Below are 18,711 nucleotides of genomic sequence, written 5' to 3'. Positions count from 1 at the left end.
TGAAGTATAGGAATCCATCAGCGAGGATCTTTATGGAAGAAGAAAAATTGTTCTTCAAGTACTACCCAATCTTATAATCCTCACACAGACAAAATTCTCACTGATTTTAGTGTCAAATTTCCTCTGTTAGAATTATAGTATTCAGCCCACTACACTGCATTTCTTAAGCATTTGATTGCAAAAATGGTCCACAGGTCCAGCAGGCTTGAATTAGCACTGTTAAAGACACTCAAGTTTCCAATCCTTTGTGTTTTAGTCTTGCAATTTCATGACAGTATCAACTGTTGCTGCTCTTTTCCACTTTGAAACAGAAAGGAAAAAAGACAAATTTGCAACATTACAAATCTGTTTTGCATAAACATTTGGGCCAAAGCCATCTTCAGAGTAACTCTGTTGCCTTGAGTCCTATATATTTTCTTCCTTCCCTTCACTCTAGAGTTGTAGTCTCTGTAGGCAGTAAGATCATTCGGTGAGAATGATTGCAGAGATTATCACAAACAGATCTCGATCCCTAATCTAATCAAAATCTCTGTCTAATATGCTACACATTAAGTCCGAGTTCAAAGCACTGTACACTTAGTGATGTACTTGGCATCCCTTGGACCAGGCGGCAGGGCCAGGAGATGAATTGATAAAACAGGAAATGGATCATGGCCAATTAGCAGTGCAGGAACCGTGGCGGGTCATTTCCAAAATAACAAATGAGCCCGGCAGGGGCTGGCATGTCTTTGTGCAGTGACCTGAGTCAGGCAAACGTCAGACCATATTCAAACGCTGCAGGTGGCTGCACAGCCCCATCCATGTGGGTTTCCTCTGGGGCTGCAAGAAGGTGTGAGAAGCAGTGCTGCTCTGCAGGCACGCTGCAGCTGGGAGGGTAGAAGAACCGAAGAAACTTGAGATATAAGTCAAACTTGTCACTGCTAGGCATTTACAAATTGTCTGAACTATGGTCCCGATTACTCAAAGCTTGGCTATGTCCAGGAGGGATATCTATCCAGCAGGGAGGATGGGGAAAGACAAAGCTCAGATTTCAGCCAATTCCTTTCCATAATCTTTTTTCTTAGTTATCAAGAGGAAAATAATGTTTTAAGAAGCAGGGTATGCCTAAGAGCCAGAGTATCTAGCAGAAAGTTAGAGTGCTGTGAGCTTAGCTGAGTACAGAGCCCACCAGACTGGGTAAAATGGGAACAGACCATACAAGCTGCTCTTTGCTGCAATACAAAGAAGCGAAAGGGCAGAATGGAAAACAAGGGCACAGCAAGGCGAGGAGGATTGCCTTGGTTTGCCCTTGAGCACAGCAGTGGGCACTGTCTTTCTGGGAGGTTAATGGGAAGGCAGCGTGATGCCTCCAGCTCACGGCTGTTGTGGTTGGCACCTGCTGGTTGGTGAGGGTGGCACCCCACACAGAGAGAGAAGAATCTGTTCTGCCATAAAAAGATCCTAGTAACACTAATTCTGGGGTTTTAATGTTTAAAGATGGCACTGTTGAACTAGGATGATCAAATTAGTCCACGGTAACTCCAAATCAATGTGAAATAGAACAAAAATAAAGGGAACAGAATCCTTTTTTTTTTTTTTTAATGACACAAGAGGGCACATAAGAGAGAGGAAAAGAGAAAAATAGAAGAGAACAGGGAATAAAGGCACTTGAAAAGCTTTTCCTCGTGGCTTTTGTTTAAAAGAGAGTGATGTGTTTGCATGTACTTAATCTCTCTCTCTTGTTTTGCAGGCAAAGAATGAGTGGGAACTCAAAAGAATTGACTACTTAAGTTTCATTGTATATTTTTCTTTATTGAAACCCTCCTAGTTTTGCAGTGTGCCAGAACAACATACAAAAACCCTTTCAGTGACCTCTTGCATCAGTCACACTTTAGATTTCTTTCTATCATCAAGGCCTTTGGCAAATAGTCACCTCCGTGGAAACACCTGGGGGCTGCGAATAAAAAAATTTGATTTTTAGAAGCTGATACATCAATTGATGAGCTATAGGTGGAAATGAAGCCAAACCTTCCAACCTTCCTGAAAAAGAAAAGAGGGTTTGAACTGTAGCCTGGAATTAGGCTGTAGAACACGTATTCCTGACATCAGACCAGTTTTACTCATTCCTCTTTCTGCGCTTGTTATTGAGGCTATTACAGATAAACATGTTGACAGCTCATCTTGGAAAAAGAAACATCTTGGCTCTGCAGAAAACCACCCTCACAGAGCGGTGTGTGTGGCTGCATAACCTACACCAATCCTGGGGCAGAAAACTACATCTGCTTAGGCAGGCAGAAAAACCTTCCTATTATTTTCCAGTTCTTCAAGTCTTGAGTGAGAAACCATGCAAGAACTAGATGTGGTGGGCTGTGCTGAATTGTTGAGCATTTTGCATTGAGAATGAAGTTGTGCCAAGAATTGAAATTCTGTTTAATGTAAATTTTCAAGGTCTTGATGTCAGTTTTCATTGCAGTTACGTATGAAATGCACTTCAAAATTCTCCTAGAAAACTTCTTGAAGATTCATTTCAGGTTGATCAAAATACATTTCAACTATGAGACTCTGTTTTGATTTTATTTCACAGAAATGTTATCACAATATGAAATGGAATGCTAAATTAAACAATTCAAAGGAAGGCAATGCTTTCAAAACAAGAAAAACTGGTGTTTAATTCCCAGAGTGTGAAAACACGATGATAGTCTGGTATCAGAGCTACTTCTGCTGTCCAGACTGAAATATAGCAAAATCAACAGAGTTCTGTTATAGTAAGTGGCATCAATAATGTTATCCTGTCCAGCTCTCATGGATGGGTACTAAAAGAAATGTAAGCTATGAACAATTTATTGATATTAGTATTTTTCTTGTTGCAAAAACAGGTTTATCAAATAAGTAATGGAACTAGATCAACTACACTTTCAAGGGAAACCAGCACCTTCTTGTAAATAAAATGTTGTGTTACTTTAAAATTTTTATTTTATTATTATTATTTTTTTTAATACGGACTTACCTTTTAAAAACCATTAAAAGGTAGGAATGCAAGAAAAGAAGTCTGGTCTTATCAAATAACCAAATGACTTTTTTGCAGTACTGTATAAGAGATTGGAGACTGTGCTATACAGCAATAGGCTCATAATACTGTTTGAGCCTGTATTTCCTTATAGGTGTGATAGGGAAGTTACACTTTCAAATTATCCTACCAGCCATGACAGCTGCATGGATAGAACAAGCAGAAGCTGCGGGACGTAAAAAATAATGAGAATTCCATAAGAATATGCAAAAACTAAAAAGTTTTCCTTTAATAAGAGGGCCCAAGATTCTGTCACAGCCACAAAGTAAATCGGGACCCACAGTACAACAAGCTTCTTGAATTTGAGATGTTCTTGTACTGGAGCTGGATAAAAAAGGAAATTCAGTAAGCCCACAGCAACAGGAGGGAATGCTAGAAGGTGGGAGGCATCAACCACCTCATCCGTGGGGGCCAGGACCAGGACAGCTTTCCAAAGGAGTGGGCTGACTGAAGGACTGTGTTAACTCATAGACTGGGTGAAGTAAGGCAGCAAGGAGCACAGTAGTGCAAAATGTAAGTTTATGCTTAAAAACAAACAAACAAACAAACGAAAGTGACAGCAACTGTGAGTTTAAGTTGGCCAATTGGAAATGACAGAAGAAAAAGCTGGGTGAACTTATCTAACCACAGCTCTGACCATAACACAAGAAAAATATGCCAACAGAGCTATTTCTATTTAACACACAAAAGCATTAATTTCATGCTACAAACTCAGTATGGAGACTTCATCTGGGCTTTCGCCTGCTACTATAATCATTCATCTTCCAGAAGGAAGTTTAATACTGGAGCAGGCAAAGGAAGGGCTGCTGGTATGATCCAAGGAATGGAAACAAAAACGCAAGCAAAGATGGAGAGACGTTATGCTTATGTTGCAATGAACCATAAACTCAACTTACAGCTATGAAAATACAGTGTTTTCCTGAAAAGTCCTGCAAGGAAGCAGCTTACATCAGCCGATGCAACACCCTGCACTTGGGACAGCTTGCTGAAAGCTAATTTACCTGTTCTTACACTGCTCTGTATCAGCCAGTTTATGGCAGAGGCTGGCATGTGCAGTCTCAGAAAGCAAATGCTGAGAGGGAGTCTGATTGCCGTCCTTAAATATGCTGAGAGAGGAAAAGGGGAATCAACAGAGAGGAAGAAGTGCTAACGAAGCTCAAGGACTACCTTGGCACATGGACAAGTGGTAAAAACTAGCAATGAGCAAATTCTGGAAACCTGAAGAACTATTTTAACGTGCAATCAGGATAGCTCCAGTGTGACCTTCTTGTAGAAAAATCAGTAGCAGGAAACTGAATTGGTTTTACAGTTTCATCAAACTGGATCTCAATTAATATTTTAAAGAGATTTCATGGCACAGCTGTTTGAAATAATAGGGATCTGGATTCATTGATCCAGAAGATTGCTTCCAATCCCGTCTTCCTAAAATACAGCTGTAAATAAGCCAAGAAAACATGAAGGTCCTAAAAAAAAAATTAAATCAAAACCAAAATGGTTAGAACAGAAAAGAGGTACAAAGGGCAGCACATGGTCCCAGGAGAAAAAGGAAATCTGAATGGGAACACAAGAGATGGATAACGGAGGGAGAAAGCATTATGCAACACAGCAGAATCACCTAGCAAAAATAAGTGGTGATGGTGTCAGAAACAGTGTGATTTAGTGTCCTTATTAATAATCTATAGGGAATGTGAGCTGCACACAATGGGATCTCACAGATGGCTACGGCTCGGGAGGAACTGTAGAGCAAGTTGGGATGTAGAAATAAGATTATTTGCTGAGACTTGGTACATTGCTAGAGAAAACAAGAAGAGTTCCCACTTGTAAGCATGATAACATACCCGAGGCAAAATCCTCCTAAACACTTGTAGTCAATGGCAAACTGCTGGCAGGAATACTAAAATACTTTGCAATGAGAGTAGCTGGTCAATTGAACATAAGAGCATATTACAGTTTGGCTGCAAAAATGCTGATGAAATTTTAAGGTGTGGTTCCCTTGATACTTGAATCAAAGCCTATTTTCTACATCATTTTAATGCAAATGTATCTGGAATAATTCATTCAGGGGGTGTTGCTGTGCATGGACAAATTGGAACAAAGACAGTGGGAAACAATAAACATTATCAGGAAACTGAACTGTCTTAAAAATCAGATTTAAAAGCTCTGTGTGTATTAACAGCAGAAGTCCTTGCAGTCCTGTTTTTTTCTGTGACTCCACTCTATGCTCCATGCTAAGCAGATAGTAGACTCAGAAGACAGAAGTGCCAAGGGGGAGGAAACAATTTAGACTATTACATAGACACAGAAGTGCCAAATGGGGTGAAATTAGCAACATGAAGCCACAGGCTGACTAGTAGGAAAATCTCTTAAGATGTATTCAGCTGGAGAAAAGCTGCCAGGGGACTGGTGGAAGCCTGGTCAGTCAGGGTTTTTACAAGAAGGCTGGACAAAACACTAGAAAATATACCACAGGGAGCAATTCTCCTCTGGCAAAAAGCAGTGGAGCAGATGATCTAATAGGCTTCTTGCATCTCTAACCTCTGCAGTTGCATGATTTCTCACTATAAAGAACAAGATTTGAAGAGGAAAAAGAAATAAATTGAAGGGAAGATGTTAGAGAGACAAAACACACACAAAAAGTTGGAGAACGAATGGAGTTCTGTCCTTTTGCCTTTCTGTATTTAAAGGAGTTGCTCCTGGCACATTGTTTTCTTGTCAGGGACACTTCATTTTCTCTTCCTCTCACTCACCACTTTCTCTCTCTCTACAAAAGCAGAAATAGCCACGTGGGACTGCTGATGTCTTTCTGAGGAAGGATGCTTCTCTCATGCTTTGGAACAACATCAAGGCTTTGGCCATTCAAAACATAAAAGCCTCATTGTTTTCTCTACAAAAGGATTTCTTTGTGAAGAAAGCCCCCAGCAATACATATATCACAGCATAAGCACCAGCATACAGCATATCAGCTTTGCTTCCTTCCTGCATCACCTTCCCCTCTGTAACAGTAAAGGCTCTGTAAAGGCTCTCATTTAACCACTTTTATCACTTCTCACACAGGTACCCTGCTCTTCGGCCTGTGCTGCCTCCCACAGCTGATACGCCCTTTCCTGAGCTTGTCCAGTGCTTTTGGTTCTCTGATTTGCATTTGGGCATTTTTTGGAAACACACTTTTCTCTTAGCAAAGGGGCAATTAGCCAAGTGTGCCCAGGCCATTTGTCGAACTTAGGCTGGAAGGCACCTCTGAATGTCATCCAGTACAAAGCTCTGAAGGGACAACTGCAAAGTTAGAGCAGGCTGCTCAGAGCCTTGTGTAGCTGAGTCACATTTTTTTTTTTTACCAAAATTTTAGAAGTATTTCCAAGGATTGTAATTTGACAACTTCTCTGGAAAGCTTGCTCCAATGCTTCAACATACTCATTGAGAAAATGTTTCCTTTAACACAGTCGTCATTTTCTCCATTGTAGTAAGGCCTTCCTCATCTTTTCTCTTTTCTAGGATAAGAAAACCTGCTCTACCAGACTATCCTTGAACATTGTGTGCTCCAGTTCCTGACCATCATAGTGACACTCCACTAGAGTCCCACTAGCTTGTCTACACAGAAAGTAGGAATATGAATGCCCAGAACACAAATAACAATTGATTTCTGTTGTGTTTTTAACTGCTGGTCTGCACACTTGTTACTAGTTCTAAAAAACTTGCTATGAATTTTGAAAAAAAACCCAACACAATACCTTTGCTATTCTCAAGTTTTTAAGAGGCTCTTTCACGAGCATCTAACACTTTGGGAAGAAATACACTATCATTAAGGATGTTTGCTTGTCTGCATGTACCAGAGCCTGATTTCCAGGGAAGTTGAACACTCTTAAGTCCATATATACTAGCTTCAGGATGGATTGTATGTGAACAGCACTTCCAAAAAAAGCAGGCCATTTTTTACAACTGTAGGTCAGGTTTTTCAATATGCATTTGGACATCTGAGTCCCATCCAGTGTCCGTGGGAATTACAAGAACTCTGGTGGATTTGAAATTTGGAACAGTATATATATCCTCATGACGAGCAAATGTATTTTACAAGGGAATAACACACTGATTTTTGGAAGTCGTTACAGCTTTGACACACATTGTGTCAGATATGCAAATAACAACATTCACCACTGCCTGTTGTCTCCTTATGAGGGATATTTGGAGAGAGCAAGTAGACGGGCTGTAATTACAAGAGAGCAGTTCATAGTCATGTATGGCAGAAAGGTTTTCCCAAAGTGAAAGCTTTAGTAACATTTCTGAAAGACATACTCATATTACCCCCTGAAAAAAACACTTTTAAATGACAATAATTATCTTTATGCAGTTTTGATCACAATAACTTTAAACTAAATGGACTTTTTACTCAGGGAAATGCTTCTATTTCTCCTGCAAATTTCATGTACTTTCTCTATATAGACAGAAACTACTTTATTTGTCAATAAGCTGCAACCAGCTTCATCTGTATAGCTGAACAGCAATGCACAGAAGGGGGTTATTCAGCCTAGAGACATTGTCAGGATATGAAGGATTCTGCCTCAAATTGCAGAGCCCATCCTGGAACAGTTATCTCCTCGGGACTGGTCAGCTCCTGGAATAATGCCCTCCAGCACATGGGCAGGTCTCTAAAGACAAGCACATCCAGGAGAGGCTCTGTTGAGTATCAGAAGGCCTGAAGATGCTTTGTGCCCAAGTTTTGTTCTTCTTCCCCTTTGCCTTCACAGAATCACAGAATCACAGAATTGTAGGGGTTGGAAGGGACCTCCAGAGATCATCGAGTCCAACCCCCCTGCCAAGGGAGGTTCCCTACACCAGGTAGGCCTTAGGTCAGTCCTACCTGACTTACTTCAGTCCTTGGGAAATGTGGAGCTTGTGTCAGCTGAGGATATGGTTTAAAAAAAAAAAAAGGGTTAAAATGAAGCTGAACTCTGAGTTGCATATAGAAAACACTGAGCAAAGGCTGTGTGGCCTCCTTGGTGTCTAATCTGAGGCCAGAGAGATCCTGGTTGTGTCCGAGGGAAAAGAAGCTGCTTAGGACGCCTTACTTACTGGCCTGGGGGAGAAAATATTTCTGTTTGTCTTGGAATACTACTGACAGCACATGCAGATTTGTCACAGTTTGAGATATGAGTGACAATAATGAGACATGAGACTTCTAGATCTTACATCTCAGCTGTCCATCAGTACTCTTTACTTCTCACAAAAAACAGGCCCAGTTCCAGTTAGGGGAGAGTAATACTTTGTATGGGATCTTCTCATTTATTTTTAGCTACCTATAGATCTATTATACATCTGTGTTCCCTTTTGAGCCAGTAGAGAGAGATGTGATAGTGAGTTATCCCATCCCATCCTGGAGGACTCCAGGGATATGTGAGGATGTTATGCTGGGCACAGCTGTGCTTATCAGTCTATAGGCAGAGGTGGCAACGAAACAGACCATGGAAGTGGCCTTGCAGTTCAGAAAACTGGTCTTGTCCTCAACTAAAGCACAGTATTTCAGTGAGGAAAGACATGAACCATATCTTCATTCTTGGGTATACCCACTATCTCCAGGAATTATAATGGGGTATCTGATATTCTGCATCTAAGCACACCAGTGCCTGGGCATCCTTATTTGCACAGAGCAGTGCAGGGATGTGAAACACCAGTACAAACTAGGAGGTCTGAAACACTTAAATGCAAACATCTATTCAATCGAAGTGGAAAAGGAAAGGCACTGAGGCCTGTCTGGCTTTCAAAAGCTTTTTTTTCCAGGGGGCTATGAATGTGACATCTGTCCTGTTCAGTGGCCATCTTGCAAAGGACACTGTAATGATTGCCATAAGCAATCCCTAATTTCAAGTTGGCATTCATCAAGCTGCCAGGTCTGTAGTACAGCTCCAGCCTCACTTCACGGCAGCAAGATTTGGCCCTTTTGATGACATCCTTCAGCTCACTCGATGCTACATAGTCTTTGCATTCCTACAATACTTGGGAAAAATACAACTTTAGAACAGAGAAAACAACCCATAATTCAGCTATTCCACCTGGAGGATAAAAAGGAATATATGCCTGTGACTCGTTATTCCATGCGGAGTGCCCATTACTTCTGTTGACTTCAAGGCTGCAGTCACTCACAGAGAACAGGGCGGTAATATTTACATGGGGATTTCAAGGAAGACTGTTCTTATAAATTAGTAAAATGCATGAGTCATCCCAGCGCAGCGTTTGATCCAGGAGATGCAGCTATCAGCCCAGCACAACATCCTAGCATCTGCCCAAAAGGCAGCACGCTCTCATTAGCACGCTGTTCCTGGGAGCTAAGCAGGCTGAAGGTTGCAGGGAGGTGCTATTGTTATACCAGGAGTAATTCTTATGTTTTATTGATAGCCGATAAACTGTGATAGCCCAAAAGCAGAGAGAGACAGAGCAAGCGGGCTGCTGGAGATATCTGTTATATAACACTCAAACAGAAGGCGGGGAAATGGCCTAATCCTTTCCAGTTACTTTTTTTTTTCTCTTCAATAAACTTCAGCTGTGGGGAGGGAGGCCATCTCAATGATTCAATAATAAATAAGAATACATTCATCCAGACATGTCACCTGTGAATATATCCCCCTCCCCAAAATGTGTTTGTATATTTTTACAACATTTTTTCCATTCTTCTTTTCTACCTGAAATAGTTCTAGAAATAGAACTAGATCCATTTGTCCTAAGATTTTCCCAGAAATCAGTTGAGTAACTACTTGAGGGAAAGCGAACAAGCATGTGGAGCTCAGACCTTGCCCGCTCAGGAGCAAAAGTAGTATTTTTGATGACCAGAGCTTCTGGCAATGTAAGAACTAGCCTGTGAGCCATGGAGGATGGAGATTAGGTGATGCTCCAGGACTCTGTGCAAAACAGACAAATGTGGGTGCTGTGCACAAGCTGTGAATTACTGTGGGTGTCAATTAACCTTGCAGATCACAGGATTTATTTGGCTGAATTATTTACCCCAAAGATAAAACACCAAATGAAAGAAAAGCATCATTAAATAGCACAATCTAGCACGGAGTTTAGGCAGTGAACCAAGTTTCCGAACAATTTAATTTGTAAGGGACCTAAATTGTACAAGATTATCAAATCAAGTGGAATAGAGGGAGGCAGTGCGTTTTGCATTTGGTATGCAGAATGCAATAAGTATGTTATTTCATTCCTGCCATGTCTCAGCCTGAATTATGAAGAGAAGGGGATGTTTCCTCTGTAGGGTAATTTTCCATTTTTTATCCATTTCTAAATGCTGTCAAACAGCTGTCATGAAGGAAAAACGTTGCCGGTTTATCACTGAAGCTTGAAACCTGTTAAATGTGAATGTAAAGTGGAGCACTACACATAGTCCCAATACAATGGAAAGAAGCTTAACTGTTTGAAGTCTGTCTTTGGGGAGATTATACCCTGGCAGAAAAGGACAATAAGAGAGTTTTGCCTTGGGAAAAGAGAGATTGACAGGTCTGCGTGTTTTTCCGCAATCAATATTGTAGACGGAGCTCTTCTTACATGGCGGAGTTCAATTAAAGAAAAAAAAAACACAACAAGAATTTGGGGGAATTCCCCAAAGAGTTCAAATCCTTCCCGGGAGGAGGGAATGTTTTTTTCAAGATGAGCTTGCATGAAAAATTCATGTAGTGGATGGATACATCCACACAAAAAGAAATTTGATAAATAAATAATTGTCTTAATTCTTACTGCCTCACATAGCAACTGCACATCTATATTGACGAATTTAGTTTGCAAAACTAGTCCTCAGTGTAAACATGTGTAAAATTAAATCACCCAGAAAAGTAAAATATTATGAGAGGTCGCACATGCTAACTGAAGCAAACAGCTCAGACTGAAGACTCTCACAAGGTCCAGGAAATAAGAAACTGCCACACACAGCCAAGAAGCCGATACAGGGATGAACACAAAGAGACAGACAAAACACAGCATGAAAACGGGTGATAAGCAGAGATTTGCAGCCATCAGGAAGGAGAGAAGAGGAGGCAGCTGCAAAGACAGGAGGCCGGAAAAGATAGACGAATTGGGCTGGAAATATATACAGTTATGATAACAGCTATGAAAGAGATTACATGAAGCTGCAATTAGCTAGTGTACTCGACTGCTATTCAGTCATACTTGCATCTCTCGCTCTCACTCCCCTCCTTTTCCCCAGTATTAGTTGTGTAGGGATGACAGCTATCGTTGATGGAGAAGCGCGAAGTACACAAAGGACTAATAAAGCACTGGCCTGGTCTGCAGTCTCTGCATCTCTACACTGTGGACAAATGCAAGATGAATTCAGAAAAGCCTGTTGTCCACCACCGCTTGCCTCCCCAGTACACTTCTCTACAAACAAAACACAACCACTAGGTGGAAATGGAACATTCCCCGTCATTCAGTTCCAGTAATATTTTCTCTAGCCTTTTCTGTGTCTTTTCTCCCTGTCAGTTCCACTCCCTTGCCCTTTTCCTCTTCTGCATGCTTGTTTTCTATGTCAAACCAACTCTTCGCTTTCCTGGATACCCTTCTACCCTATCTCTTCCTGCCTGCCTGCCCTTGCCCAACTTCTGGCTCTACCAAGAGCTTTTCTCTGTGTTTTGTTCATGATCCCTCTCTTCACTGTCACCTTCTTTGGTATGATTTTGTCTGTGCCACAGAGAGCCCTAGGATGCAAGATTGAAGCACCCTTTCTTTTACCTTCTCAATTACTCCCAAGAACTTGCTCTGGGATTACGAACTCCTCTTGAACAATTCCCTGGTGACAATGAACTTGGCTTCTTATGCGAATCAAATAGACATGTGGCAATTATACTTTCTAAAGAACTGGGGTCATCCTAGAAAAGCTTTTATGATGGTGTGTGTAAAACCAGAAATAAGTCTTTTTCAGTCTACTGTGCTACATTAACCTGTGCTCTGGTTTGACTCATGGCTGGGGTCACTGTGGGAGTTGTGGTTAGACACTCTCAAGAGAGGGAATGTCAATGTATATTATAAAGTGCTTGTTTTGAAAGAGTAACCTAGAAATTAGAGGTTGGTTCTGTTTAGTAAAAAGATACATTCACATACATTCACACTGCATTGTTTTACCCCAAACACTGCCCTCACTACAAATGACTTCCACTGAAAAGCCCCTATGGGAAGGAGGTTGACAGGTGGGAAAGCAGCATGATCACTGCCACAGTGAGCACAGGTGTGGGCAAGTAGTCCTTGGGCAAACAGCTGGATTTATGTGAAACACTCCGAGTTTCTGTTTTATGTATTTGTAAAATTCAGCTCTGGAACATAAAGGAGAAACTGATGCGTCTGTGCATTTTTTAAGGTCTTGTCCAATAGACCCTACTACAGAAAACCCATTTAATCTACCTCAGAGGGATGAAGGGCTGAGTCAACCCTGCTAGGATTTGAACCTATCACACCAGGGAGCCTAATTATTGCAAATGCAGTGCTTAGGCCGCTAAACCCTCCCCTCCTGCTCTAATCATCTCTCAAAGAGTCCCTTTTGATCCTGGACAGCTACGCAGCTCCAACGATAAAGGCAAAGTATTTAACAAAGTCGCCCTAAGTGGAGTAGATCATTATTCATATTACAGCAGGTTTGAAAGAGCCAGGCAAGGATGAGAACATTGTGCTGTAACAAAGATTACAGCATCAGCACTGAGAATTACTTCTCAGCGTCAATCTGGGTTTTCTTTCTGCTACACAACAGAAAGATGGAACAAGAGGAGAGCTGAGCTAAATCATGCTTGCTCCCCTCAGCATTGCATCCCTGGTGGAGAGTTTACTTGGAGGAGGTTTCATCTCACGTACCTCTTCAATGTAAGGGCTGGTATCAGCATGCAAGGGTTGTCCCTAATGGGGGCTTGTATGCACGCATCCATATTGCAGAGCTCAGAGGGCTCTGTGGAGGCACTGGGGAGACAGCAGGGAGCACAGCAGTGCTTGCCCATGTGCAAGGAAGCAGTCAAAAAATATCTGTAAAGGAGAACGCAAACAACAGCTCTGTGAGTTTTCTTGCTCAACACAGGATGTTGGTAGTATCTCTGCACAGTTTGGAAGGCATAAGTAAAAGCTGATGGGAATCTCTTGTCTTCTTATAATAAGGTTCCTGGTTGGAGATGGAAGGAAAAGCAGAGCTGGGCAGCAAAAGGAAGCTATTTCTTTAAACTCCTCTGAGAAAACATGTGCCATGTTCCTCTTTGGAGATAACATTGCAGCTGATAATTTTGTCCTTTCCTGGGAGAAAAGGGAATTTTTCTCCCTCCTTCCATTACCTGGAGGAGATGCACACTTTCTACTGCCATGCAGATAGACAAAATTTGAAATGCTAATGGACTGGCAGTGTTTGCAATGGGGTGATCAATTTTCTGCTGGAAGGCTGGTTGGCAGGATACCGTCCTGCAGTCATTGAATCACTGCACTGAATCACAGCCATGTTGGCAGGATCCCATTCCAAGGAAGTTCACAGTACTGTCAAACACCTGCTGTTGCCATTGACTGATATTATGCAAGATCTGAAATTCTATTTATCAAGATCCCTATTTGATTTCTCTTTTTCTTCTTTTTTTTTTTTTTTCCCCACCCACTTCAGGCACCAGAGTATCAAATGAGTGCAATAAAACCTTCTCCCAAGAGCATTATACAATGCACAGTCTGATGCCAGGATACCAGTTCTTCTAGGGTGAAATTCTGCTTTTCTGACTGTGCTGATGCAGACACCAAGATAGCACAGGATACAAAGGCATACAAGCATTTCTACGGTATGCATTCTGCAGAATTACTCGGGTAAGGAGTCCAAACACATTTCAACTCACAGAAACTCAGTCACCCTTTCTTACCTGAAAAGCCCTAGTTGAAAAACCTGGAAGGAGAACACGCTGCTAGAAACTGCTTTTATCTTCTAGTCTCTTGAGACAGTGATTGTTTTAAGGGACTTCTTGACCCACCAATTTGGCTTACACATGCCTAGTAATTGATGAATACCACATTATGAGAGTATTAGAGCACATATTTTCTCATATATAATAGCTTATCAGATAAATTAGCTTAAAGTGCTATTTCCTTGGTTTATTCCATACCTTCTGCCCTGTGGGCCTATCCTCAATGCAGTAGTTCACACCTTAGGAAACCACCCTGACATCCAGCCTCCCTCTGGTTTCTTCCCAGCCCTGTGGGCAGCCACATCTGCATTCCAGCCCTCCTAGTTCTCCAGCCCCATGCATTACTACCAGACATGCACCTTCTCTTTGCTTCCGTGGATGTGTCCTCCTTTTTCCTTCCATCATTTAATTTCTGGAAATTTAGTTTACCAGCACCATTGCCTGGCTGGCTCTTTCCTTGACTGATGGATCTGCTCTCATAGGAAAGGTCTCTTCCTGCCCAAACTGCAATACCTGCTTGGTTAGTGGCTCATTAGAGGTCAGCCAGCTGTGCCAGGCTGCAGCACAGCTCTTCCTAAAGCCTGGTTTTTCCTGACAGATCTTTCTGAAGCAGTTGGATAACGCTATTTTCCCACATCAAGTTCTCATTCTAAGTGTTAACTTCTCTTTGGCTTTTCACAATCACCTATACCTTACAGACTCATATTTTCTTCAAGGTAAAGTAGAATCCAAACCTGCTTATCCAATTACACAACTAAAACTCTCAACCAAGCACTCATTATCTGGGGTCTTCGTTACTGCAGCATCCTTTCCTTTAGCATTACCACATCCTTGCCTTGCCAGCATTCCTCTATAGCACCACTATGGAGATCACTCTCATAGCCTGTCAGCTCTCAGGTTTGACCCTCCACTAGCTGCTCCTTCTCTTTGGTGTGAAAACCACTTGTCCCTGTGCTATCATAGGATAAATCATAGAATGGCTTGGTTTGGAAGGGACCTTAAAGTCCATCCAGTTCCACAGCCTGCCATGGGCAGGGCTGCCATTCACCAGATCAGGCTGCCCAGGGCCCTATCCAACCTGGCTTTGAATGCCTCCATAGGTGGGGCATCTGAAACCTGTCTGCTCCAGTGCCTCACCACCCTCTGAGTAAAGATTTTCATTCTAAAAGCTAATCATCTTCTTGCACTGAAAAGGCAATTTCTGCCTCCCGTTTATCTCAGTCACAGCTGTTCCCTTGAATCTCATTTTCTTTTCTGCCATGTTCTACCCCTACTTGGAGCATCTCCCCTAACAGGTGTAAAACCCACCACAGTGCTGTCCTTGAAACCTTTCCTCTATTCTCACCTTGTACAGTAGAACCAGAAAAGCCTTCATAATAGTTAGGCAACAGGTTCTTGGTGCTGACCAAAAGTGCCACTCAAGCTATTCACTTCCACCTGTCCTCCTCCTACAAGAAACTGGCACCTCTTCAGCAGATGATGACACAATAGGATTTAACAACAACAACGAATCTCTTAGAGAGAGACGTGCAACTGGAATCTCAAATAGCAGCTGCTGGGTTATCAGCTGCTGGGATATCAGCAATGTAGAAGTGTGTCCATAACCACTTGCTCCCAGATGCACACAAAGCCTGTGGCAAGGCAAGGGCTCGGATGTGTCCCGCAGATCCTGGTGTCAGGTACTCAGGCATTAATCATCTGCAGACTTGCTGCTCTGACTTCAAGCTGATACAAGCAAGTCACTTCTGAGCTAAGAGCTTGAGAACAGTGGCTTTTAAAACCAGGAAGAAAGATGGTAATTAACATGACCTGTCTATCACCCAGATTATTAAACTGCATTATAAATGTTTTGTTGCTCAAGATTAATTATGTAAATCTTCACAGGAGTCTCACACAACTGAAGGAAATATTAATGTTTGTTCAACAGCTTTGATTTCTTCTCTCAGCTACTTCCTAAAGGTTGTCTGAGTTCTAGCCTGCTACCAACACCATGCAATTTCCATTAATGATATTCATAACACTTTCTGCAGTAAGCGGCTAACATTTCTGTGTGCGCGTGGCTAACTGCAGCTGGGAATGGTGTTTCAGGCAAACACTGTCAGGATCTACAATGCTGGCAGGGCAGGAGATGTGGGTTATTATGTTGGTAGATTCGTCTTTGTTTCCTTATTATTCTTTCAATATATAACACAGATGCCATTTAGACAAATTACTTGTAGGTCCACAATGGACATTTCAGATCTTCTTGGGTGCTGTCAACAAGAAGAATCAGCTGAGAAACAGTTATTTATTTTGCAAAAATTTTCATCAAGTTTAACACAATTATTTTCAATGTCTTCAGATCTAAGCTCAACAGAAAGATGTAAGATGTTGTAAGCTCCAAGTGTAGTTAAGCAGAGTAACAATGCCTCAATTGTTAAGTTATATAACCATAAATTCTTAGTATAAATACCACTCACACACTAGAGCTCCTTGAAAATGTGAAGGCAGGATTCTGGCCCCAGTGGGTCATACATGTGTCAAATGGGACTCATCTCATTTGGCTCTCAATGCCCATCATGTATATATGCAAGCAAGTCACTGGAGGGGCAACTTGTGATCTGGAAAGAAGATATGGGCACTTTAAAATTTTTTTCTGAAGATTTTAGGGTGAGACAAAATGTCTATTCCATCCTACCAGCCATGGAGCAAATAGGAAGTGTGCAGTTCAGGTGCAGATATATTTGTTTAGGACATCTGAGCTGTTCCACTCATGGTCTCTCAGGAGATAACAGTGTTGTTAGTGGCTGAAAGCCAGTATTCTTACCAGCACTCCAACTGAAGCCTCTGCCAACAATAAGGTGCTAATAACCTGTGTTTTGAGATGTGCTGAGGTGCCCATGCTTCAGCTTCAGTTTTTGCCACAGCATCCCTACTGCTCAAAGACACAGGGTTTTGCAACCCAAGAACCCTCCTAAATAGAAATGAAGCTGTGGGTTGAAAACCTCATTGCATATGCACACTGAATGCTATAGGATGAAAACACCATCTCTGCTCAGCTGGAGGTAACTCAGCTCCTTCTATATATTAGTAGGCTAAGAAAAAAAAGAAGTTTAAACTGGGAGCAAGTCTGCAGCTTGAGTTGCAAGGGAAGGTGAGCAGAGCTGGCCACACAGTTTCAGATTTGGGATTTCTCTTTTGTGCTGTAGACCTCACAGCCATATGACACTCCACCTTTTCTTCAGAATTGAAATTTATATATATGTATATATGATTTTTGTTAAGACTAGAACATATGCAACTCATATAACAAATCTGTGCCTTGTTGAATCCATGTCTCAGTACACTGCTGACCCAAAAACATCAAGAAAGAAATACAAAATATCATTGATTTTTCAGTCTTTCCCTAATGATCATGTTAACAGAAAAGCCCAGCTACTCTGTTTGATTTATAATCCCCAAGCACCTCCCATGGCTCTTCAGGTGCCAAACCCAGCACTGATTAACACTCTGCTCCCCAGAGATCCTTGAGGAACACTGTGTTGTGGCTACAGGCTCTGCAGCGCAGCCTCACAGAATTAAAAAACAAGTAGTTTGTTTTTTTTTTTTTTAAGCATGCAAAATGCAAAATTAACATGCAAACAAACAACAGGGGCCACTCCACTGATTATATTTTCACTGTCATGTTGTATTAATTAAGGTTTCCCATCCCTTAATTAAAGCAAAACAGGCAGAGGATCTCCACCATGTTATGTGGGGCAACTGAATCAAAGGATCTCTCCAAGGGTTTGCAACAGCCCTGCCAGGTAGAACCTGGGGCTTTCATTGAAGAGAACATCCTCATCAATAGCATTCAGTACTTGGATCCAGATTTCCACAGGGTATTAGCTTCTGACCCAGGGTTTGGTCCAGCCTCATCTTTAATTAGAACCTGTCTTGGCTTTCCCTATCTCAGCTGCAATCGTTGGCATGGACCTCCTGCATATTTAGATGACAACTAATGAGGATTTTTATTAAACTTGAGCCTTGGCTGGCTGGGAGGAGGGAACAGCTTTTTAGCATCAGATAGGAAAGACTTTTGCCTCTGGAATATTTCTCAGCATGGAGCAAAGAGCTGGGGGAGGAGAAGGTGGTGGGAACACATTTCAACGCTGCCGCTAATGGGGCCTGCCTGGGGCACGCTGCTCGGCATCCTTTGGAAGGTGACCTTGACTGCTAACATTTACATTTTAGGGGCCATTTGACATATTTGATTGTGTGTACAAGCAAAACCTGCACGGTTCTGGGTGAGACGTAGCTCAGATCGATGTATTCAGTGCCACGGTCTCCTCTTGTCCTGCCATACTCTGCTATTTAATCTGAAAGCGCATGCTGCAAGAACACCAAGGCACTTCTCCTCCTCGTTAATGCAGGTAATCGATCTCATCAGCACCCGTACAGGCTAATCAAGGTACAATCTGCAAATTAATGACCTTCTCAAAGCAGTTAAGTCACTTGAATTGGTAAGAACAGCTCTTGCTATCCAAGGAAACAAACAGCTGGCCATCATTATGTGCTTTTGGTGCCATTTTTCAGCTTAGGACATGTAGAAGAGACTGCAGATATATGCCAGAAGTATCGCTGGGTCAGATCCCAGAAAGCCCCACGTCTGCAGTTGCCATCATTTCCCTACCCCATAGGATCTGTCTTGCAGAAGGTGGAGATTTGACAACAGCTCCCAGCCCTTACTGCCACATGTTTCAGAAGCTCAGCAGATGGCTGCGAGCTCCTACCACCTGGCCGAAGGGTGCTATT

At 42.0% G+C, this 18,711-nt stretch overlaps 1 protein-coding gene across 1 annotated transcript in view; it reads right to left on the bottom strand.

The window, feature by feature from the left end:
* Positions 1 to 745: 745 nt before the first annotated feature.
* Positions 746 to 18,711, bottom strand: part of LOC149919116 (uncharacterized) — a 28,371-nt gene continuing 10,405 nt past the window's right edge. The window contains exons 3-4 of the mRNA XM_090136142.1: positions 12,869 to 13,033; positions 746 to 860 (exon numbers count right to left, since the gene is read on the bottom strand). Of these exons, the coding sequence (XP_089992268.1) occupies positions 746 to 860; positions 12,869 to 13,033 (280 nt within the window). The remainder of the gene's footprint in view (positions 861 to 12,868; positions 13,034 to 18,711) is intronic.

The sequence above is a fragment of the Phasianus colchicus genome, chromosome 2 (assembly GCF_987193195.1).
Source record: "Phasianus colchicus chromosome 2, bPhaCol1.hap1.1, whole genome shotgun sequence".
In the NCBI taxonomy this organism is placed as follows: domain Eukaryota; kingdom Metazoa; phylum Chordata; class Aves; order Galliformes; family Phasianidae; genus Phasianus; species Phasianus colchicus.
Note: the sequence above shows the minus strand (reverse complement) of the source record. Positions and strands in the feature narration are given on the sequence as shown.